Consider the following 24,370-nt stretch of genomic DNA (forward strand, 5'->3'; position numbering starts at 1 on the left):
CCTGGTGAGACACATCTGGAGAATTCATCCTGTTCTGGGACCCTCAGCATAACACAGATCTGGACTTACTGGAGTGGAGTCTGTGCAAAGATGATTAAAGCCTTGAAGAATATGTCACACGAAGAGGGTTTGAAAAAACTGAGTTTGTTTAGCCTCAACAAGAGGAGGAAGGATCTTAAAAATCCGTAAAATGTTAAAATATCTGTTGTGAGGGCATAAAGTAGCCAAAAATTTCTTAGCAATGTACAGCAGAAGAACAAAACACAATGAGTACATATAGAAAATACAAGGAATTCTGTTTAAACCTATTAAAAAAAACTTTTTTTACTTTGACATTGGTCAAACACTGCAACAAGTTGCTCAGATTCTCCAGCTTTGGTGATACTCAAAAGCCAGCTGGACATTTGCCTGGGCAATGTGTTCCAACTAACCCTGCTTGGAGAAGAGAGCTTGAACTGATTGCTCCCTAGAGGTGCTCTCTGACCTCAGCTGTTATATGATTCTATGAAAATTTTCAGAACACTTCAAGAACCCTAAGGCAAAGCAGGGGTAATGATGAAATGATTATGATGAAAGCATGTTCCTGTCAGTAGAAATAAGTGATTATTAGTGTTATAAACACTAAGTACCATGCATTTATGTGCTCATTAATTCTATGGACTGAAATATGAATAAAGCCCACAGCTTGACGTGAGAGCTCATGCAAGAAAGTTAGCACAGACCCCATGGATGGTTAATGACTGCAGCCAAGATTAGGCTTTGTCATGGTGGCAGGCAGGAAGGAATCTTCACTGTGTGGTCTCATCTACCCTTTGGAGCTTTCAGCTCAGTGCCATGAGGCTTTGAGCTAAAAAACCTCTGTGATTGTTGATGAAGCTGCTGAGAAGAAACCTTTTTGATTTGAATTACTGTTTTAGTTTTTCTCATTATTCTTTCATAAACACAGAAACATCTAATGAGTCTTGCAGCTGAGTCAGTCTCATTTAGACCTTTCACTTAAAACAGTGTTTTCAGTACAGTGTTAATTCTCTGCCATAATTATACTCACTTCTACTCTAACTCAATTTTTCTGCAATAGCACCCCAGAGGCATCAGTCCTGGAGCCCCCACACCGCACTCAGTACACACAGTAAGAATGCAGCTCATGACCTAAACCAAACTCTGGAAAGCATTCTATGAGTGCAACCAACTTCTCTGGATTTCAAAGAGGTTTCCAGTGTCTAAGCATTGTTATCCTGGTATGAACAGGTGGAAGTGTCCCAGCACAGTTTAGTAATCCAAGTTGCAAAATATCACATTTGACACAAGACATCAAAGAGCAAAAGAATTTGCTGCACTTGCAACCTTAAGCAGAGCATATCATTACTGATTTCATCCATTTTGTTTGAGGGGTTTTATAGACAAATTATGAGATTTTATCAAGTTTATTTCATGAGGGATTTTATACAGTAAAAAAAAATCAGAAACAGCTTTTAAACCTTCAATTTTGCTTCTTCGTGGTTAGAACATTCTTTCTATAGCTGCAGCAGTACATAAATGGAGATTATCACAGTATCTGGTTTCTGAATCTATGCCCATAATTCATGGATGCCAATAAGAATTTTCCATTCTCCAGGGACACTATCAGAAGGAGACTAGCTAAACACACAGAGCAGAACTTGGAGTCTCAAATCCATAATCAAATATCTAGATTGATTGTGTCACTTGCACTTGTATTGATTTCAATTGGAGCAGCTGACCCAAGGGAATAATAAAAATGTGGAATAAAACTGATTTATGAGAAGAAAATAAATCCTTTTGTGAGTGGTAATGAATTGGTACTATTTAACCCTTTCAATCACAGAGAAAGAACACTATTTATTTTTTCAGAATGCTGAGTTAGCCAAAAGAAGTCCTATAAAAAAAGTGAATAATGTCAAATGCCATTACAGTTAGTTGTAATACTTTGGAAAGAATGAAGCTTTAAACTAGGATTTTTGTCTGACATATGACATTCTTTTGGTTTTCCCAGTCACTTTTCATAAGGCATCACAAGTGATGCACTTGTAGTTTGAAAGAACCACAGCATCACTCAGGTGACTGTTTGTTGTACTTACTTATAAATTACCTCCCTCTAGGCTATTTAGGGCAAAAACATGAAGAGTAACACAAACAGCCACATCAAGTGCACACAATTATCTCTATAAAAGGACAATCAATCATAGTGATCCTTCCGGTATCACACTAGAAACTTACATAGTCAAAATATAATTTGATTCCCTCTTACAAAATGCAAAGAAAAACTTCAACAAAATCTCATCAAACCCCAGTTTTCATTGCGTTTTCTCTACCTGAGAAAACAGATGGGGTTTATATTAGTCTCTAAGGAGAAATTTATTTGTTTAAAGCCAACACATAGAAATATTCAAACTCATTTTTTTATCTGTGGAAGTTCTAGGCAGATTGTATATATCTTGATTCACTATGTTACTGACATTAATCATATTGTGTTTAATGTCATAAATTGGTTTTTTGCATTTAGCAGTTACCATAGATACCTAATCACAGTCCATGTAGTCTTCATGTGGGTTAAAAACACTGGAAGACATTCATTAACTAAAGGACTGTTTTTGTAGGAAAACTGATTGGCAAATTCCCTTTTACTCGATAGCGTTTACCAGAGTCATCTCTAGAAGATTGTTATTATTCCCTAGACTGTTCCAAAGGAGTAGAAACAGTATTGGAACCAATCCTGCTATAGGCAGTCACTAGGAATTTCAGCCTGTTAAGAACTGATAATACATTCCTCACAAAAATGGAGTTCAGCCCTTATGTGTCAGCTTTATCACATGAAACCAAATAAATTATAAAGTACAAGCCAGAAAATGTACATGTGACAAAAAACATAACTTTGGGAATAGAGTGATGCAGAAGATCAATTAAAACACCATCTGTGGTCTGATGCTAGAGTTTTCACCAAAGAAATGGTCAGATGTAGGAATTAGAGAGTTACTTTAATTTTGCTTTCCTCAGAGACACCCATATTAAGGAAAAGAAAAGAACAGCATACCTGATACTGACATGAATTATGCTATTAGATGGTGCACTATGAAACTGCTCTAAACCTACTGAAGCTTCACTAACTCTACTCAATAATCACCCTGAAGTGCATGCAAAACCATGAGTTTTCTAGCCAAGCAAATCAAAATTTAAATGCCCTACAATTCCAAGGCAAAATACCCCTAACTCCTGCTCTGGTGAACCAATTAAATATGGCTATTTGAAAATGGGTTATGCATCCTCTTTGTTTCCCCCTCAAATGTCTTTAGGAGTGCTAAGTGTTGTAGGTCTGTAGCTAGAACTAAGAAGACAGAGAAAATGAGAGAGGAAGGGGATGAAACATGAAAAATCTCCTTAATGGCTGGCTTGCAAAAGCAGCTAAGGGCTCCGACAAACGCATCTCACACTGGGAGTGAGGAGGTGTCAAGTCACCCTAGGACAGGAGGTTATGTTTCCAGTGCAGATGGTGGTGTGCATTTTGTAATAACTTCCATTCCTCATTCTCAGGCCTTCAGCACAAGACAGGCTAGGAAGTTCAAGGGGCTTCAGCACACCTTTCCCCACTTCCATTGCCATCTGCAGGTGGTGTCTTCCCATAGCAGTCATTGCTTTTTGCACTAGGTTGATTCTTAACCCTCCCTTTTTGACTTCTGTTTGGAGAGGGTACTGAAAGTATTGGGTGCATTGTGCCAAGTTTAAGACTATACGAGGAACTTTCTTATAGAAGTTAAAGGAATAGATGGTCTGAGTTTTACTCTATTTCTTCATATATATATATATATATAGCAAATATTAAACTAAAAAGGTTAGATGGGCAACATTCTGATGTATACATGAAAAAGTGAACTTGTTTATGCTGTATTCTGCTGTTAGATTTCTCTACTTTGCCAACAGAATGAGTGTGCTGTAATGAACCTTTCTGGTACACCATCTCCAAATAATCAAAGTAAGCAGATAAATATTTTTTTCTTAAAAAAAAATAAAACGTGATTAACTATCTTGCTGAAAAGTATGGACCTTAGATGACGTGTCATCAAAAGAAGTTATAATAAGTATTAAAAAACCCTCAAGAAACAAAAAAAACCCCCAAAACCCCAAACTGAAAATAACACACTGATTTCTACATTCATAAGCAACAGAGTTCTGAGTATGACCCTGCAAATTCATGTTATGAAACTCCCTACGGACATCCAGTTAATTAAGGATTCTCTTTAGGTGAAACTCACATTCAAATGCATCACAACATTTTGGGGGCTACAGATTTGGATTAATTTTGTGCTAACACAGTCATCTGACAGAAGTAGGAAGATAAGAATTTCCTCCAAATCTCTCCTCTCGAAAAGAGGTAATACCTGATTCTTCCTGTCCTAGAACTTAATTTCAGACACTCAGATGCAATTAAAAATGACCCTGTATTCTATCTGAACCAACCTGAGAATAAATAGGGAAGAATAAGGAAACTACTTGAGGGAAGTAAGTCTGACTGTCACCTTTCTTTCCCCTCAAGTCCTCTGAGAACTGGGAGTGTATCAGATAACAAGAACTCTAACTACTCTTGACGAGGAAAAGCTGTTTGTGCTCCAGTAGCAATAGTATTCTATGGCTTGGAATAACCACCTGCAAACCAAATTCTCTTTAAAGCTTCTCCCAAGCAGGTACAGGGCCTTAAATGACTTGAGGCAAAGCAACTTTTCATTACATTGTATTGAGCCCAAGCAATAATGCCTGAGCGCTGCAGAACTGGGAGAGAGCCCTCAATTCCTAAAGTCCCTTTTGATCTCCGTATGCTGTTTGCTGGAAACAAATACTTTTCTGGAAATCTAAAACATACCAATACAGAACAGAAAAGCGAAACAGCCCAAATAAACCTCCTTCCAGTTTTTTAACAAGTACTTTCACAGAGAAAGGTTTTCAGAAAAATGAAGAGTTAAATTAAAAAATGAAGGCTAATTGATACAGGTATTTGCCCTGAATACATTGTTAAATCATGGCCAAACTGTGGAAACATCCATTATAAGTATCCTCCTCCATTGTCAGACAATCCAAACTATCACCTGCTGCACTACACTTCACACTTGCAATGACCTTTTCAATCAGTTTGTGATAGTATTTGTTTGACTTTCAATTTGGTTATTGATAATGTTGATAATGTTAACAGCGACACATGATTTACCAACACCTTGCCAAGCCATCATCTTAAAATGAAAGAAGTATCAGCAGTAAGAGAATTAAACAGCAATGAAAAAACAGGCTATGCATTACAAAACATTTGTGTTGGGATCAACAGTCAGAATTAAGTCAAAAGTCAGAATTTAGACACATTACAGCTAAAACATTCTCTCTTGCTTTTATTCATTACAATGTGTCCTTTGCTGAAGTATTGTTGTTTTTACTATAAGAAGATAAACATTCTCCATTCCAAAAAACCCCCACAGCAACTTGAAATCTTTTGCAAATTCCTTAAGCCCTATTAGGAAAAAAAAAAAGGTCTAGAATTAAATACAACTAGTTTTAACATGGAAATAACCAATAAGCTGTCAGGCTGCTCCCTTGAACTGCTATGAGATGTGCATATTTTTAAAAGCAGATGGATGAAAAGTTATATGGTATCTTAAATGAACATGATGAATGGCAGAGCCATTTGGTGGTAAAGCAGAGTAATCAAATATTAAGACAGCCAGACATAGAGACCTAGGTATGTGAAATTTGAAAGATTTGGAACAGGACAAGGGAAGGTACTAAGCCTAGAGACAGCCATAGAATATTCAGCATGAGATCAGCTGGTGCCTCTACAGTGCTGGAATAACAGGTTCATGACAGAGAAAGTGTTAAGTTACACATTACTTAAACACCTTCCATGTCATCGACCTGCTATCTTAACATACCATATGCTATAGTAGGGCACTGATAAGATAACAACACATCAAGCAGAGTTTCACAATATACATTAGGGATGGCAGCGTAAAAATGTAGAAATACAACGTACATTAGAAAAAAATCACACTCTCATAGTGGAATCCTTTGCCCTGTCCAGGGGCTATACTTATGCAGAAGGATTTCCACTCCTCAAAAAGTCTGTATCTCTTAAATCCATCCTTCAAAAGCATACTATTGCTTAATTTAAAATAAAATTTTAAAAGGCCAGGGAGATATGTTAGATTCAAAGGTAGACATTCTAGGCCCCACATAGTTAAGCTAAAGTTGAAAAAGATACTGATATAATGAATCCACTTTGATGACACATAATAACCCCCACATCATCAAATCATAAATATCTCTGCAAGATGTCTTGATATGCTTAAATATTCACTCAAGTTCCTTTAGCTTCAATCCTTTGTAATTCTACTTCACTTCAAAACACATATCTAAGTAAAGTACAAAAAATACTAATTTTTCATAAAAGTATTGCCACAATATGTTTGCTTTTTTTTCATAATACTCTTCCTATCTGGTGGACTTTTTAAAACAGTTCTTAGAATTATGTAATTGAGAATCCTATTGAGTATCCCTATTTTCAAATAAAAACATGTCATGGGCTAGAATGACTTGACCAGACAATCTCCTATATCTCCCCTTCCTTCATAATAGATATTATTTTTACATCTACTAATCTTTGCAGTGTTTTACAACAGAAGTTAGTTAAATTTGTTCTTAATAAGAGAAGGTGACTGCACTGTTTGGGAAATAGTGTTTGTCTATTACACATTCACATTCCTACAAGAAGCTTGAGTTTTTATTAATGAAAATTATTTTAAGGATTTTTCATTTGAGAGATGTATACACAAAGATTACCTAATATCAGTAGTGTCACTGCTTCCCAAACTGACACTTAAGGTACTGCTGAGCAGGCTACCAACTCGAGTGATAGATGCAGCCATTTGGATGTTTATACTCACCTTCTAGGTGAATTCCCTCTCCCCTTTTTACATTTCAATCCCTGCCTCTTTAACAGACGTTGCAGCAAAGGATGAAATACAGTTGCTCATTATGTCAAGAAAATACCAATTAGCCATCAGACAATTCAATAAACTTTGTGTAAATATTGTGAACAGATGATGTCTTATATAAGCTTGATGAATTAATGCTTAATTTCCTTCCTGCATAACCCCAAAACAGCCAGCTTAAATGTCAATTGCTAGAGCTCTGACTTCTGGGGGGAAACACTCTTAACTTCTTTAGCATTGCAAAGCAAAGTTTCGGCAACAATGAACAAATGTAATGAAATTTTCTGGGTTCTATTCCCCAATGATTCTTCCACCACCACCCGGCTCTCCTGAGTTGAACTGACATAGCAGGCACTTCAAGTCAACTCTTATAATTGCTTCCAATTTGCCTGTTTTGCTTTTGGCAATTAGCAAACTGAAATGTTATCATGAAAGAGTCCATCTCATTTATAAGGCCAGGTTTCCCCTCCACTAAAATATGCAGGCACTCTGTTCTTTATTACCAGCAGGAGATAAATGGCTGGTTTTCGTTGCTGAAGAATATATAATGGTTAAAAAGTCACTTTTTTCCTCCAGCTCTACATAAATCACAGAACTAGTCAATATTTAATAATGCTTGCCTTGGTCTGGAGTCCCTTGATCACCCCTGTCATGTGTAATAGCTCCCTCTCCGATATCTTTGACATAAAAGCCCAGCTTTACTGCAATACTAACATGTAGAGGGTCATTACGGATCGACATTTACCTTAATCTGTGACTGCCAACCATGAACCGATAAATTCCAGCAGATTCCACTGGGAGAAATCAGTAAACTTCTCAGTGGAAAGAACTGAAGGAAAATTCTGCCGAGAACAGAATACATTTTCTACAAGGGCTGCTCTGCAAATGGGTTCTGACTTTTGAAAGTTCTCTAGCTGCACAGCTTTGCAACATTTAATACCGTTTTGATGGTTTGAGAGACGGGATGACAACCGAGGATGACATGACTTAGAAAGCAAGCAGAAATTTTCTTTGCAAAAACAATGCAAGATTAAACACAAGGGGAACATGGCTTTTGCATTATTCACCCTGCTGCCTTGGCGGAAATGGCTCTGCTGTCACAGGTCCAGCCAAAATGTTGCTCCTTTTTTTTATATTGATCATCACTCCTTCTCCTCATAATCTTACAAGTGCTTCACAGCAGAATACATCAAAGCCTTCATTGCATAAAAAAGGGACACAACAGCCTTTGTGAGGGGTCAGCTGAGACTGCCTACCACACGTCACCCTCCTTAGTGAACGTGTTTCTCCAAAGAGCGCACAAACAAGTTCATTTATAAACTACTTAGCAGAGGACAGCAATTACAGGAGCTATGTTCTCCTTAGCACCAGTACTGGAAGCAAAAAACTGGTCTCATTCTGAGCAGAAAAGAAGAGGCGAGTTATGAAGTCATCAGTGAGTCAATTCTCTATCTATTACTGCATTTACAATACTGATTAAAATTGCGAACAGTACATAGAAGGATTAAATGTCATCCAAACATTATTTTCAACCACAATTTCATATTATACTCATAAGAAAACATTTGTATAGTTGCCTAATGTCAATCATGCTGTTTAAAGTGCACTAAAAATTAATGACAACATTGTTAGGTGTAATTCATAAACATTACTTGTGTACAATATTTTATTATTTATTATACCTTAGAGCACACTTAATAGCTCAAATTGACATATTAAATGCTCATACTCATTTTGTGAACATTCATTTTTATTCACTGCCCAAGTATTTTACATTTATATAATTAGAGGACATGGTGTCCTACTTGAAACTAAAACATACGTACATTTTGTAATACATTTGGAAAAAATGTCCATTTACCTTCTTTAGTGCCTTAGGCTTTTACACAGGGGTGATATCACTAACTCTGCCTACTCTGATTTAGCAATATTTTAACTCAAGACCATTTTGCTAGGTTTAAATTTAAAAGATGTAAGAAAAAAGGAAACAACCTACAACATACACCAGTTGCAGCAAAAGAACAACCTGCAATACAATAAGTTTAAGGAACTCTTACTTGTCAGGCTTTTGTATCTCATGTTGAGTCTCTTTATGATACAGATATAGAGTTCGGTTTCTTTCCTCTTCTTCTTCAAATTATACCCATGATCAACCATATTACAACCTGCTACCATGAGCGGTTTATATAAGCAAATCAACTGAAATTTTGTGAGCATAGCTTCCTTATCTGAGAGAAGGTGGCAAGATAAGACTCTGTGTGTATATCTACAGACTAAATGAGTGCAGAGAGCTTATCTTTATTTACCAATTTATGTGTTTGTACAAATGTAAAGCACCATAAATCAAAGCAGCAGTTCTTGAAGAATAAAAATTGATAATTCTAGAATAATCAGTGGCACAGGGAAAAACAAAATAGTAGAAAAAATTAGTGCTAAAGGATTTTTTTAAATTAATGAAATATCAATGTAATCATTAGACATTATGAAGGGAAAATTATACCTTGATCAGCATAGAACAGACCAGTGACATGGACGGTGTAGGTCATTTTTCCATTAGGTTTATTTGGTGCAAGCCATTTTAATTGAACTTCTTTGGACCCATCAACAGTAGTAAATACATCAACCATTCCCTCAGGGGCAGCTTCCATGGTTCGAGCTTCAACCTGTAAATTCAACAGGAGATGGAATTTGGTGCCATAGTCACAGAGGAGGAATGAGAGATGCAAAATTTATGAAAAGGTATTTCTTAATTAAGAAAAAGTAACTAACACTGTCAGCATCCTAATTCTTAAGCCTGTTGCTGTCCTTTCATCTACATTTGTTTGAAGATGTCCAGCTACTAATCTACTTTAAATAGAGACTACTGTAAGGAACAGAAACAAATACTGGAAAAGAATGAAAGTGGTTTTTTTCAAACACCATTGCACCTCATGTGGATGTACAATATCAGTGTAAGGAAAGGAAACCGTAATAGAAGACTACATAACTTTCTCTTTCGGCATTTAAAAAGCAACTGCAAGGAACAGGCATTTAAACACTGTAGTAAATTATTACAGATATTTGACAGACAAAAATTCCTTTCTGGAATATTGGCTGCTCCCTAAATTAACTTCCACATTCACCTAATAAAATTAAGTTGCAATAAAAAGTAAATCTTTATAAGAAAATAAAATATAAAAGAGCTAGATAATATACTGAATATGAAAGTATTGTAATAGAACTAAATGAATACTTATTCAATATTCCAGATATTTACTACTGAAATTTCATAACTTGTAGTAAACAGTGCTATGGAATAAACTAATTTGTTATTATGTTATTTATGGCGACAATTTTGTTTCTCCTACATTATTTATTTGGTGCTTTCTAACGTATGAGATGGTTTCACACCTCTCTACGTGCCTCTCAGCTGCAGGTTCATGGTAGTGCTAATAAATGCTATTTTTAATCTGCCACACCTGCTCTGTTAAATAACCAAACATATTTTCTCTGTCCTTGAAACATGAATGTTGTACTTTTCAGGTATAAAGATTGGACAACTTATTGTTTACAAGTGCCATATGCATCAATACCTCCATATGTGCATCTCTATTTATACACTTTCTTATACTGAAAGTAAGTGATAAGTTGCAGCAAAGCCAACAGGATAAAGTACATGCTTAAAGATAAACAAGTACTTCATAGATTTATCGGATCACTGCCACATCGATTATTTGGGTATTTTAGTCAAAAACATCCTTATGTAAGGATTTGACTAAACTGTGCTTTCTAAACAAAGCAATTTCCAGTAAAGTGCTCCTAAATGCAGGTGCTCCAATCAGAAACATGAAAAACGTGAAGAAATTAACAACAATTATGTTTTTCTATTGAGGAAGATTGAAAAAAATCTTTAAATAATATAAATTTGCAGCAATCTGTATCACGTCCTAAACAGTTGCAACAGCTATATTATGCCTTTAGCTTTTTCTTTATGATGGGCTATATAAACATATGGCACAAAAAAACCTTTTTCATACTTATTTATCTAAATATTATTTTACACCACCCCGTGGTATTTTCAGACATATTTACTAATAACTTAATAAACAAAGACTCTGCTATCACATAAGTGACACCAAATCAAAGAATAGGCATAATAATATTGGGAAAAGTATTCCCATACATATTACTAAAACCCTGAAATTTAAATTTAATAGCTGTGAGTTGAGATGAGAAATATTCAGTGTTGAACATTTCCATTTATTTATAAGACATTTACAAGAGCTTATACATTTCAAAACTAGCATAATTTGAGTTCTCTTTAAGCTCTCTTTAATTCTCAAAGAATCTATTACAGGTTACACTAGCTCTTAATAAACCATTTTTTTCTCCTCTTTAGGGACAAAACACCCAAACAATTACAACAGACAAAAACAGTATCTTGGGTGTAATAGGAAGACATTAAAATGCAGCTTTTCTTAATTTACTTAACAATTTGCATCTCACTTTAAAAAAATCATGGTCACAGAAAAAAGTCAAACAAAAACTACCTAAGCTGATCAAAACCAAGTTTTTGAAACAGAATAACAGCTAATGCTCTCATAATTAATTAAGATCTTCAGAGCCACCTTCAGGAATATAAGGTGGACAAATTCCATATTTAGGGGAATGTCACATGATGTTGCTTGATCGATTAGGGCACATTAAGCACAAGATCAGCAACAAAAATAGCTGGAAGCATATCAGTTTACTGCTGGGAAATGTTTCCCATACTATTTAGAGCAGAGGCAAAACATTAGGTTTCTCTCTTTTTTTTTTCTTCTTTTTTTAAGTGTTGGATTTACTCTGTAATTGATATGAAATTAAAAAAAAAAAAAATTGAATGAAGATCCAGTGCTTTAATTTCCTGGCAGCACTTAGGCAAGCCTAAATCAAGATGTACTTCAATTCCTGTGATTAGAGATGGATCACTGGCTCTGGAAAATAGTTTGTGTACTGATCATGGGAAGCAGATAAGTATCAGCTACAGCAATCCCTTTGAATTGTTCCAAAAGTCAATTTACGAGTCTGTAGTTCAGTGGAGTAGTCAAAAAAGACTACTAAAAATATTTTTTAAACTGTAACCACTGGTGTTCTCTTTTGTCCTTTTGACGCCTATTTGATAGGACAGTAGTAATGAAATCTTACATATTTCATCTATATGCAAAGTTTGGTAATGAGTTGTCTTAAGCATCACTACCGACACAACAGATTTCTTTTTTTATTATTTATTTTTAATATTTATTATTTTTTTATTGCACATCAAGTACCTTAAAACAAGGTTTGCTTTTGGGGTATATGTGAAATTGTAAAAAATGTACAAGAAATACTGGCAAAGAGCCATTCAAGCTTTTAAGAGTAAATATTCTTCAAAGTAGAGGAAGCAATAATATGTTTAATGGTTATAAAGTCCAGTTGTCTTCTGCAGAGAGAAAACATTACTGGCATTTGAATGAAAGCAATCTTGGAAATAATATTGAAAATGTGACTAACAAATTACATCATAAAAATAAAACCTGGAAGTTCTTTCCTGATAAAAAATAAATTATGAGAGAAAAAATAGAAAGAAAACTACAAAACCCTCCCAAATCTCTTTTTTCTTCCCCCTTTTTTTTTACCAAATTTAGAAGCCTAAAAATAAAGCTGAATTAAACAAAAACTTAAATCCCAGAATAAACACAGGCCTATTTCTCAATTATGCTTGAAAACAAAACCAAGCACAGTAGATATGATTCTAGTTATTCATCAGCTATACTATGAAATCTTACTAGATTTATCAGTTCAGCTATATGTCCAAAAGCCTTTAAGAAAATAAAAAAAGCCTCAGGAGGTCTGTTTTTCACAAATTTGTCAAATTTAACATTCCTATATTCTCACAATATCCTGAAAAAATGGGGTGCTACACAAGACTGCTAAAATCTGTCCAGTATAATATTTTGATCACATACTTGCATTTAAAAGATTTATGAATTACCATATTTTCCTTGCTCCTGTTGCCACTTCTGGTTTCTGCAATTCTCAAATTAACTTTAGTCCTCTCGGTCCAGCAGCTAGAAATTTGCTCATTACTGGAACAGTAACTCGTTCTTTATGTACATCCTTGTAAATCTGGTTAAAGCACACCTGCACCTTTTAAACATATTAACTCCATTTAATTTCAATAATGTGTGTTTCAGCCTCTGTTTTTGTCTTCCTTCACTGTACCTATGTTCTACTTTGGAATGGTGCCTAACAATGACCTATTGAATCTTTAGCAGCTCTTAAACACGATTTTTTTTTAAATGTCACATTTTGCCAGATGGGTTAGTACTGCCCAGAGTGAATCATCACCATTTACTCTGATATTCACTGTCATCTGACATTTATTACATTCCCAGAATGTAAATTAAGGTACTCACCAGTGGACCTAAAGCACAACCTTTTGCAGTACATGCCTGGACTCTGAAGGAATGCAGACTCCAAGGAGCAAGCCCATAAGCATAACAACTTAGCTGTGATGAATTTTGCAGCAGAACACCATCCATGTACAATCCATAGCTAGTAATAACACCTATAAAACAATGTGAGAGCACTCAGTAACCAAAAAGCTACAGAATTTAGAAGAAAACTAATGCTACAGACACCAAGAGAGTAGTAGTAGTATTTCAAACTACAATTGAGCAGATACTATATTTAGCATGACTGAGCAGGTAAAACTCAAAAGAAACACACTCTCCTATCTTTAAATGTTGAAAATCTCACAAGCACACTGTATCTCTTTAAAAAATTACACTATTCCAAAGATTACCCCTTAACAAACTTGTTTCTGAGTGGCAGCCAACACCACCTTGGAATGAGGGAAACTGAGGCAATTCTGGTTTACAGTCTACTCTGCATATGGCTTTTCAAACAATACAAAAAACATCTCATGTTTTAACAGCTTCAGACTTAGAAATAAAATCTCCAAAATAATTGAAATGCGGAAAGACAACTCAGAGCAGTACTAGAAATACAATGAATCAGTAACAAGTAATTTTATCACACAAAACACCTTTTTCATACTCATTCTTTATGACAATTACTTCAGATTTTCAGCACTCTGCCAACAAACTACATACTTCATTAATTTGGGTAGGAGTGGGGTGGTTGGAAAATTTTACCCACTTTTCTTAATGAAATCACAAAAGAGTAATGATTACTGTTTCCTTTTCAATATGCTGTAGAAAAATTCCTGAAGTAAACTACCCCTTGCCTCTTCAATCTACAGAAATAAAACATATTTGGAAACTCAAACATTAGCAAGATTTCTAGACAGAGGAAAGAATGGTCCTTCTAGTATAACTGGCTAATACTAACTAAAATTGCAAGTGATTGCTTATCGCAATTATAAGGAATTCTAAAACTTTGTTCTTCCAGAGGTACATGGTAGGATAACAAATCTTTTACAGTGTTTTGAATTTAATGAACTAAAGACTTAGTTTTACAGATTTGCTTAGACTTTTGAACTGAGCAAAGGAGTACTTTTTCTCAAGTCTATTCTGCCATCTTTCTCACTTCTGAATAATCTTCCTTTTCAAAAGTTATTTCAATGAGAAATCTTGAAGCAAATAAATGCAAAGTTATAGGACTCATTTGAAGGGATTTCAGTTCAGAGGATGCCTTCTAATCCTTCCATTATAAAAGACAAATTCTATTGTAAAACTATAGCTCAGTTCACCGTGCCTTCCCCTAAAAATTAATTTTTTGAAACTACATTGAGGAAGATTCGATGTGAAATTGAAAAAATATTTTCCCCTCCACAAAATGGAGAACTGCATTATAAATAAAAGTGTACACACAACTGTTTCAGCTGAGATTTGAAGAATTTTACTTCAAAATATTTACATGCTTAAGAGCTGAGTATGGTGAAGTGATTCACATGCTCCTCAATTCTTTTCTCTTCTAGAAAAGTGAGAGGCTAAACTCAACTCAGACAGCTACACACAGAGATGTGTGTAGGAGGAGGTCCTGAAAAATCTCACACTATCAATCTTACCACATTTGACAGGCTTCCTAAAGCAAAAATCCCTTGTGGTTGTGTGTCTAGTTGCTTGTGAAGTAGTAACATGAATGGTAGATATTTTTCCTATATTAAATTAACAATTTTTTTACATATGTGTATATACTTTAAAGTATTTTGTTTATCTCAGAGAAAAAAGCGAATGCTGGCATTAAGGATGTATTTTACAGCGAAAAAATGTCAAACACTGAGATAACTCTAACCACCCACTATCCCTGTAGCACTAACCCCTTTAAAGTATCATACAATAGAATCACAGAATTACCTGTGCTGGAAGTGGCCAACAAGGATCACCAAAGTCCAGTCCCTGGCCCTGCACAGGACACCCCCAAGAGTCACACCATGTGCCTGAGAGCATTGTCCAAACACTTCCTGAACTCTGTCAGGCTGGTGCTGTGACCACTGCCCTGGGGAGCTGTTCCAGTGCCCAACCAACCTCTGGGCAAGGAACCTTTTCCTGATATCCAACTTAAACCTCCCCTGAGACAGCTTCAGGCCATTCCCTTGGGTCCTGTCACTGGTCACCAGAGAGCCCAGATCAGTGCCTAATGAATCATTATGAATTCCTTTGATACTTATGGTAACAGCATGAATCATAATCAGGTCACTTGGCATCAACGTTCTAGAGAGTTCCTACAGCCACAGCACTGTGCAGCATCCCCACTTGAGGAGCAGCTTGCTGCTCAACTCTGTCAACTTTTGTAAGTTCTCCCTGTACTGTCAGAGAACAATCGTCCCTAAAATTCTGATCCATTACCTCTTGATTTTACTTCTGCCTTTGTCTTGTAGGACACTGATGGAGAAAACTACAGTATGAAAAGAAAGAAAAAAAGTGCATTTCAGAAGAAAAGGGCTAATAATCCATTTTTGAGATATGAAGCCATTTTTCTAAATTAGGCAATAGCTATTTTTACCAGGGATAAGTACTCTACCGCCCTATTTCACCAGTATAGGCTTCCAAAACATACAAAAAAAGTTTGAAGTTGGCCCAAAGTTAAACTCTTGCGACTTGCTAGATACTGCTGAAGTTTACCATGCATAAAATATTTAAGACTATAGGACATTTTTGTGATTTACAAGGCTTTCTGATAAACATGTGGTCACTATGAAAAGATGCAGTTTCTTCATAATTATGAAGTCTAGGCATCTAGGTCAAATCTTGATTTCACTGAAGGCAAAATCTCTATTGTCTCTAGTATGTACAGTTATGTTTCACCTTCTAAAAGAAATCCAAGAATGCAAATTAAACTTAAACTGAAGAAAGCTATAAAGTCATCTTCTTCTTCCTCCTTTCCCCTCTCTGGGTGAGGCCATATAGTGTGTCAGTGATATTCAAGATACTAAAGAGGTTTTGAATCCAAAGTAATACAATCACTTTACTCTTAAGGTGCAATCTACAGGTCAAATCTTAAGCAAACATACTTTTACCTACATCAATTTCACTGACTACAAACACCAGTTGGCTCTCATAAGCACAAGGATTTGCAAGAGCAAGTACTGGCTTAGTTAACGGAATAATTTTATAAATCAGTTTTTACTATACCAAATATTTTCCATTAAAATTCCACATGGCTTTGGAAGATACAGTCCTGATTTAGACTTGATTTTATCTACAACGTGATCACAAAGTGAAGTCTTGAAAATTGAAAAGGAAAATTTTCAGTGGAACATTTTTAAGGATTTTAAAAAAGCAGATCTCGAACTATATGGCAAGATTATAATGGATGTGCTCTGACAAAGAGATCATTGCTTGTTAAGGCCACTAGAATAATGAAAGGTCAAAGCAGAATATCTGATGACACATGATTTCACAAGCCTCTCCATACATTGCCCTCATCTAAATTACCAATATTGCCTATGCTATCTACTATCTACATACATATGTGACAGATATATGTAGAGTTGCAGAATACGGGCCCTGTCCCATCAAGCATTTTTTTGTTGAATTGAAAATAAGACAAAATAAAATGTCGATATTTCAAATACATTCAACAGGCCACCTTCCAAAAGTCTATTTTCTACTTGATACATAAATGATATTTCTGAAGCAACTTTCAACAGAGAATTACGTGTATGATTTCCTATTTTTATATGAAATATTTTTCCCCTCTATATAATGTAAATAAGCCTTAAATTCAATAAAATTTGTAGCTCTGAAGTTCGATATTTACATCTGGACAACATGGGCCTAGGTGCTCCTGTGCCCAAAGGTTGTTTCCACTCATTGTGCCATCTTTATGAAGAAGCCATGTAGCCTTTAATCCTTTTTGCCATCTCTAACTTTTTTCTAATTTATGGCAAGCAGCTGGACCCCATATATATCATGAGGGCATAGCAAAGTCTGTGCTGTCCAAACCCCAGCCAGCCCACACACCCATTAGAAGCTGATAAGCCTCCTCAGCCCATGGAAATAAACAGTATCATCTGTCAAGCAGTAGCAAACGAAAGGAGGCAGGAGAGAAAGGAATAGCCCCAGAGATCTAGTAAGGAGATGACAATCTGTGATATGCAAATCCTTGCAATTCTGAGGTTTCCACCTGAAACAAAGCCAAGCTCAGTATTTTTGAAAAGCGCTGCTTAGCAGCCTGAAACACACCAGGTTTGAATCAACTCAGTTCAAAGCGGGAAACAGTTTCTAAGCTTTTGGAAAAAAATACAGAAAAATCAAGAATGCACCAGTAGAATGCTGAAGAAAGAAAGTTTTAGGGAAAGTAGCTAAGTAGCTTCTGCTGGTCTTTCTCAAATTTTGTTCTTCTCAACTATGATATTTTTCAGCCTCTTACACAGTTTTAAAACACTGACACAGCTGTTATAAATGATGTGGCCAAAAGGCAGACCAAAATATGTGTTGAGAATGAGCTCAATGAGCAAAACTGAGTCACTGAACCTTCCTGATTAAGCACTTGCTAAGTCAAAACTTTTAGTGCTTATTTGCTGTTGGGTTTTTTAAAAAGTCTTTTCAAGAAAACAGGGAAAGAATGGAAATAGAAAATTGGAGAATGAGAAAATATGTTATTAGATAAATCACAGAATAATTTATGTTGTAAAGCACCTTGAATATCATTGAGTCCAACTGTTAACCCAGCACTGTTAAATTCACTACTAAACCATGTCCCAGAGTGCCACATCTTTGCATTTTCTAAATATCTTCAGGGATGGTGACTCAACTGGCAGCCTGTTCCAATGCTCGGGAACCCTTTCCATGAAAGAATTTTTCCTTATACACAATCTGAACCTTGGTGGCACAGCTTGAGGCCATTTCCTCTTGTCCTATGGCTTGTTACTTGGGAGAAGAGACTGACCCCCGCTTGGCTACACCCTCTTTTCAGGCAGTTGTAGAGAGGGATATGATCTCCCCCCAGCCTCCTTTTTTTCCAGTCTAAACACCCCCAGCTCCCTCAGCTGCTCCTCATCTGACTTGTGCTCTAGGATCTTTCCCAGCCCTATTACCCTTCTCTAGACTCAGCTGAGAACCTCAATGTCTTTTTTTATAGTGAGAGGTCTGCGACTAAAGACAGGATTGGAGGTGTGGCCTCACCAGCTGAGTATAGGAGAACAATCATCACTCTGGTCCTGCTGCCCTCACTATTGATGATCCAGGCGAGGATGCCATTGGCTTTCTTGACCACCTGGGCACACACTGGCTCTTGCAGTTCAGCCACTGTTGACCAGCACCCCCAGGTGCTTTTCCACTCAGCAGCTTTCCAGCTTGTGGCACTGCCTGGTGTTGTGTGACCCAAGGGCAGCATCCAGAGTGGGCCTTGTTGAACCTCACACCATTGGCCTCAGCCCAGACATCCAGCCTACCCAAGGCCCTCTGCAGAGCCTTCCTGCCCTGCACTCCCACCCAATTTGGAAACATCTGCACTTGCTGAGGGTGCACCAACACCTTCAGTGGTTCCCTAGCAAGTTGTTTATTGTAGTTAAAAGGAGAGCCAAGCTGTATATAGTAAATGCTGTATTAACAAGCTACAATTTCCAAATTTAGTCATGTATCCCAGATTTTAGCTGTTTTAAAAGAAGCTTGCCAAAACTTATTTCTTAAACTCTAAGTCTTTATCTTGTGCTGTTGATATGCATGTACAAATATGCATGTAGACATATACATTGATATTTATTTGATTAGTTAAACCACTCTCTAAACTGTTTGGATTTTTTTCTACAATGCAAGGATAAGAGGGTCAGGTCCTGAGACTAACCATAAAAAAATGCCTATTTCAGGGAAAATAATTCAGACTTTAGCACTAAGCCACATACATGACCTTCTTCACCATTTCCTCCCCTCCCACCCCTTCCCCTTCCCTTTTCTCCTGCCTTCTTGCCTTTGCCACACATGCTGATGAGATTTCAGAAACAGGATTAGAAAGTTTCTAAGGGGTTAGGAAGCAAAATCTTCCACAATGACTTCCATACAAATAACCATAAATTATCAAATTCATTATTTAACAGGTGACATATTCTTACTTCTTTCTAAATTTAATGTAAGACCTTACAGAATACAATCACGACTTTTGGGGGAATAATTTAAAATGTCTTTAGTGAAGTTGAACAAGTAGGATGTGCTTTATCACAACTGAAACTGGGGAAAAAACTTGCAGGAAAAAATGAAATTAATGTGAAACCACTGAGAACAATAATTCTATATATTGAAATAATATCATGACCCAATAAAGAAAAACATTTATGATATTTCAAATTCAGTGATTCCTACATAGCATCACTCTGATTTTATTATCATGCGTGTAGCAGTGATTTAAACTGCTAAAATCAGTGAATTTCAATGTAAATGATACCATGCAACCCCAATAAAAAAGTAACATTTGTCTAAAAGTTTTACACATGGATGTTTCAAAATGGAAAACATTTCTAAACAAAGGAAAGTATATTGTTTAACTTTCACAGTCATAGAAATGTAAAACGATATAATGAGTATGCAGAACACAAATATAATTATTATTACCTATCAATTAATGTAAAAGAAATTAATGTTTTATTGGAGGGTGAAATTAACATCCTAGACTGATATTCTTCAAGAACGCCTATTCCTCGACTCAGTTGTCCTGGAAAACATTGAACAATGAGATGCAGTACACAAGAACTATCAAAAGGGAGCACTTTTGAGCCACTGAAACTGCATGTTGGGCTGAAAACCACAATCTCCCAGCTGCAGACAATGATACTATCTCAGGTATTTTATGTGCTAAAATGATCATTAAAAATTAAGCACCACATATAAGCTGCCATTTAGAATATTAATTTACCTTTACTAATCATCTTTTTAACTTGAGGCTAAAAGAGTTCACTTACCATTCGGATACTCAGGCTTAGTCCAGGAGATGTTAAAGGAGTCAGATGCGTATGACTGGGCTTTTGGAGCAGGAACCCCTTCGGGCGTACTCTCATCTGTTATAGCCGCGCTAGCTTCGCTCATAGAACACCCACCTCCAGTGCAAGCCTTAAAATATTAATCACAACAAATAAACACCTTTCAATGTAGTACCAATAATTTTAGCAATTTTTTTTGCCTAAGTCTCATTATTCTTCCACATCCAAACTTGGTGTAGCCTGTGATTTTCACATAAGACCCTTTTCTCAGCATAGATTTGTTTACCTCTTTTCTTAAATAATGAGAGGATGTAAAATAACTCATGATACTTCGTTTTTAGGCATACTATAGCTAAAACAGTCTTCTCTACTTCGGAACAGCATCCAGAGCATGTGCAATTACAATAGTGAAAAAACACCCCATATAAACCAGTGTGTGTTATTTGTTATTACTACCTGCTTATGGAACATAAAGTAAAATAATTTGCCTTTCAGTTGCCAGAGAACAAAATGTTAACCACACAATTTTTATATTTTGTTTGGGAAATGAAAAATAAAATGTGCTGGTAAAAGTGCATATCACACCATATAACAGGCTTTTAAAGTTTTACATGCACACAGCTATGGTCCATGTGATGCTTTGCCAATTATTTGCACTAATGCTGATGACAAGACTACACATGTTAAAAAACATACAAAAATATATATATTGATATGGATTTAAAGATTTTTGTGTTAGGTTATTGTTTATTTTTGGGGTTTTGTTTAATAATAAAACTAATCAAAAAGTGAATTCAACTAATATTTACATTTGGACATACACTTACATAAAACTTATAGGATTATCTGTGTTTTTCTAAGTTGTCCATGTACTAAGTGGACAAGTGGATCATCAGCACACAAATAACCTTTCTCTCCAGATCTCCAGGAATAAAATGTTTCTCTCAATCTATTATATTTTAGTTGAAAGGATTAGCTTCAGTTTCCCATTTCCCATTGTTTTTCAAATCAGAGAGCTGTCAAACATATTCCCTATGCCCTCCAAAACTGTATACTGACCCCAAGGGTAAAAAATAAGCATTGTTTGTAAATGAGAGGCTCTTTCAATACATATTGTTTTGATATAACTAGAAATTACATTCCCAATACAACTAAAGAATGACTCCACGTTCAGCTTGAACTACCAAGTAAAGATGAAAGAATGCAACCTCAGTTTTGGGAATGTCTGAAAAATTACTCTGAACATGATAATGTATATTAAAAAAACCCCAAAAATGGTGTCAGTTTAGATGGATGCTCAGGTAACCACCAGCATTTTGGTAAGTAAAATATTTAAGAAAATTATCCTTCCAGGAGAAGCAGAATAATCTTGGAACGATTCCACTTCCACTGGCTTCATGAAGAAGACAGAAAGAGCAGTTCTGGAAGGCCTCCTTCTCATTTATTCCTTACTGACTTGCTAATTAATTTCCACCAGGCCTACTTCAGCAGTGGAGAGCATTTCATTTAAGGGCTTGGTAACAGCAGCCTTTCCATTCATTTATTTCTTGAATTTCATGCAGCTCAATTTTTCTATCTCTGAAATTTGGGACTTGAAGTTTCTGGTTCTTCTAATGAAAATCAGCAAAAGAGAGTTCATCTGCATTTTAGGTAGTGAGATTTTAGATCAGGGTTTCCAAATGGACTGGACATCTGGTAATCACATCCAGTGATGCTCAAAGCCATGAAAACCTCCACCCAGACTGAGTTCCCATTTTGTCACTCTGAGAAACAGATTTCAGGTGAAATTTTCAAAAATACCACAGGAACTGGACAGCCAAAGGACAGATGCAAACCACATCTTTGGTTTGATGACACCACATAACAACACTCCACCCAGGACCTGAGCCAGTTTACCCACACTGCAGTGTCCTGAGGAGATATTGGCGTAACAGTTCAATTACAAAAGCAATTCAGTCATACAAAGAAGAGTGACGCCCTGGCCTGCTAAAGGCAGCCTTTCAACTTTCCATTTGCTTTCAGACTGGCCTGGCTCACACTCACCCAGCTTAGAGCATGAAAAGCAAGTTCCTTTCCACTATACCATGGAGACGTGATCCTACCAAGCAAAGTCAGTCTTCTTGGCTGACTTTATGAAAGAAGCATTAGATTTGCTTACAAAACCTGTTGTGCTCATTTATGAACAAAATTGCTGCATTTAAATGGCACTAATCAATTCTGAAAACTTGTAACAGCATGCAAAAATAAACATTTTCTAACTCTCTTCAATGTAGTAACATTAACCTGTCATATAAAAGTTAAAGGTAACAACCTGTGAGGTGCTGAAAGTTCTGCTTGTGAGGCTCCTGATTCCTGTGCTCAAGCTGCAATTTTTACTAACACAGAAACCAAACTCAATTTTTGAATGGATACAAACCAAAGTTAATAGTAACCATGAAACAAGGAAAAGAAAAGGTTCTAGCTGATAGAAATATTTTATTCTAAAAAAAAAAAAGTAACTATTTAGTTACATCTTCCACTGTTGATGGTTGTTTGGAGTATTTTTATTCTTAAGTTTTATTGAAATTCAGTTAAATAATATATGAAACACTAAATGTTTAATTTTTTTTCCAGGTGTGTATGCTTGATATGAATTTTTTGTGGATTTGGTTTTTGTTGGTCTTTTTTAATGTTTGGAGTTTTTCCTTTCATACAGTATACACCTGGCCATGTTTAATCTTCATGACTTGTAAACCTGTAATAGTACATTCCTCTCAAACCAGTCTAACTTGTTCTACATATGATGGACCCAAATGTTTTAAGAAAGCTACCACACCTCAAAGATATTGAGCTTTTCATGTGCTTTTATCATTTTCAAAGCTGCAAGGACATTTAGATCTTCTAACTCACCTATCACAGACCACTGTATTTTATTCAGGTAAATCTGGTTATCTTTGTCACTAGAAGAAATTATCTTTTCCTACTTTCTGATTAAATGCAAATATTAAGGGAGATAAAAAATTTACAAAGAAATGTGAAATAAAATATAAAGAGCAAAAGGTTCCTAAAAAATTTATTTGGTAACTTCTAGGAAATCTGCACACGCTGATGAAGCAAAACCAACACCCACACAACACCTCCTCCTGTATCCCAAGGCAGAGTCACCAAAAGAAGCAGTCCCAGGTGCTCTCCAGATTGTAGCTGTTAATTCTTCCCTCATGCTCTCTCCTTGTGCTCCCATCACAGAAGCTGGGCAGGAGCAAAGAGCTGTGGCACAGTGAAGGACAGCACAAATTCTTTCGTAGAGAATAAATAAAAAACCAAGGCATAAAATGCTTGTTGAAGTAGTGTCTTAGTTTTGGACATGGCGCTATTATATATGCTAAACAATTTACTACACTGAAATATCTAGGCACAAATGAATGAATTTCAACATGAATCTAAGCTTTAATTAGACTGAATATCCTTGTTTTTTTCAGGTTCAAGTCAGATCCTTATCATTACCTGAAGGTAGATTGTTTTTTGTGGTATAATATTTAGAACATTCAAGAGCATGTTAAGAAAAAATGAATGCATATCCAGTCTACATAAATGTAAATTTATTCATAATCAAGAGCAGAATATTTTTCTATGGCATTTATCAAAGCAAATATCCTTATATAGGTATTGTTATAAAATGAACAGTGTGCTTAAAACAAGGGACAATCCCCTCCTTTTATCTACATATTTTCAGCTTTGTTAGTGAAGAAGCTGTTCTATTTCATCACAAAAGAAAACCAATGATAAAGACATGCAATGAAAACACTAATGCCTTTTAAAATGTTTTGAATACACAAACTGCTTCTCTACGCTGAACTCTTCTTCTCTGTTATTTCCTTCTACACACAAATTTTAAGATGAAAGAACAAATTACCATGGTACAAAATATGAAAGGTTGACACTTTTAAAAAGTTCAATGTTTTCTTGTAAGTTATGTCCAAGGAAACATTTTAAAAGCGTTTCATATATTTCTGCTCAATTCTTTATT

At 35.8% G+C, this 24,370-nt stretch overlaps 1 protein-coding gene across 1 annotated transcript in view; it reads right to left on the minus strand.

Annotated features, from left to right (window-relative positions):
• Window positions 1–24,370, minus strand: part of USH2A (usherin) — a 372,312-nt gene that overhangs the window by 162,404 nt on the left and 185,538 nt on the right. Inside the window, exons 35-37 of the mRNA XM_039697803.1 lie at window positions 20,347–20,494; window positions 13,400–13,551; window positions 9,484–9,646 (exon numbers count right to left, since the gene is read on the minus strand). Of these exons, the coding sequence (XP_039553737.1) occupies window positions 9,484–9,646; window positions 13,400–13,551; window positions 20,347–20,494 (463 nt within the window). The remainder of the gene's footprint in view (window positions 1–9,483; window positions 9,647–13,399; window positions 13,552–20,346; window positions 20,495–24,370) is intronic.

The sequence above is a fragment of the Passer montanus genome, unplaced genomic scaffold, assembly GCF_014805655.1.
Source record: "Passer montanus isolate IOZ18808 unplaced genomic scaffold, ASM1480565v1 scaffold12, whole genome shotgun sequence".
NCBI classification, from domain to species: Eukaryota; Metazoa; Chordata; class Aves; order Passeriformes; family Passeridae; genus Passer; species Passer montanus.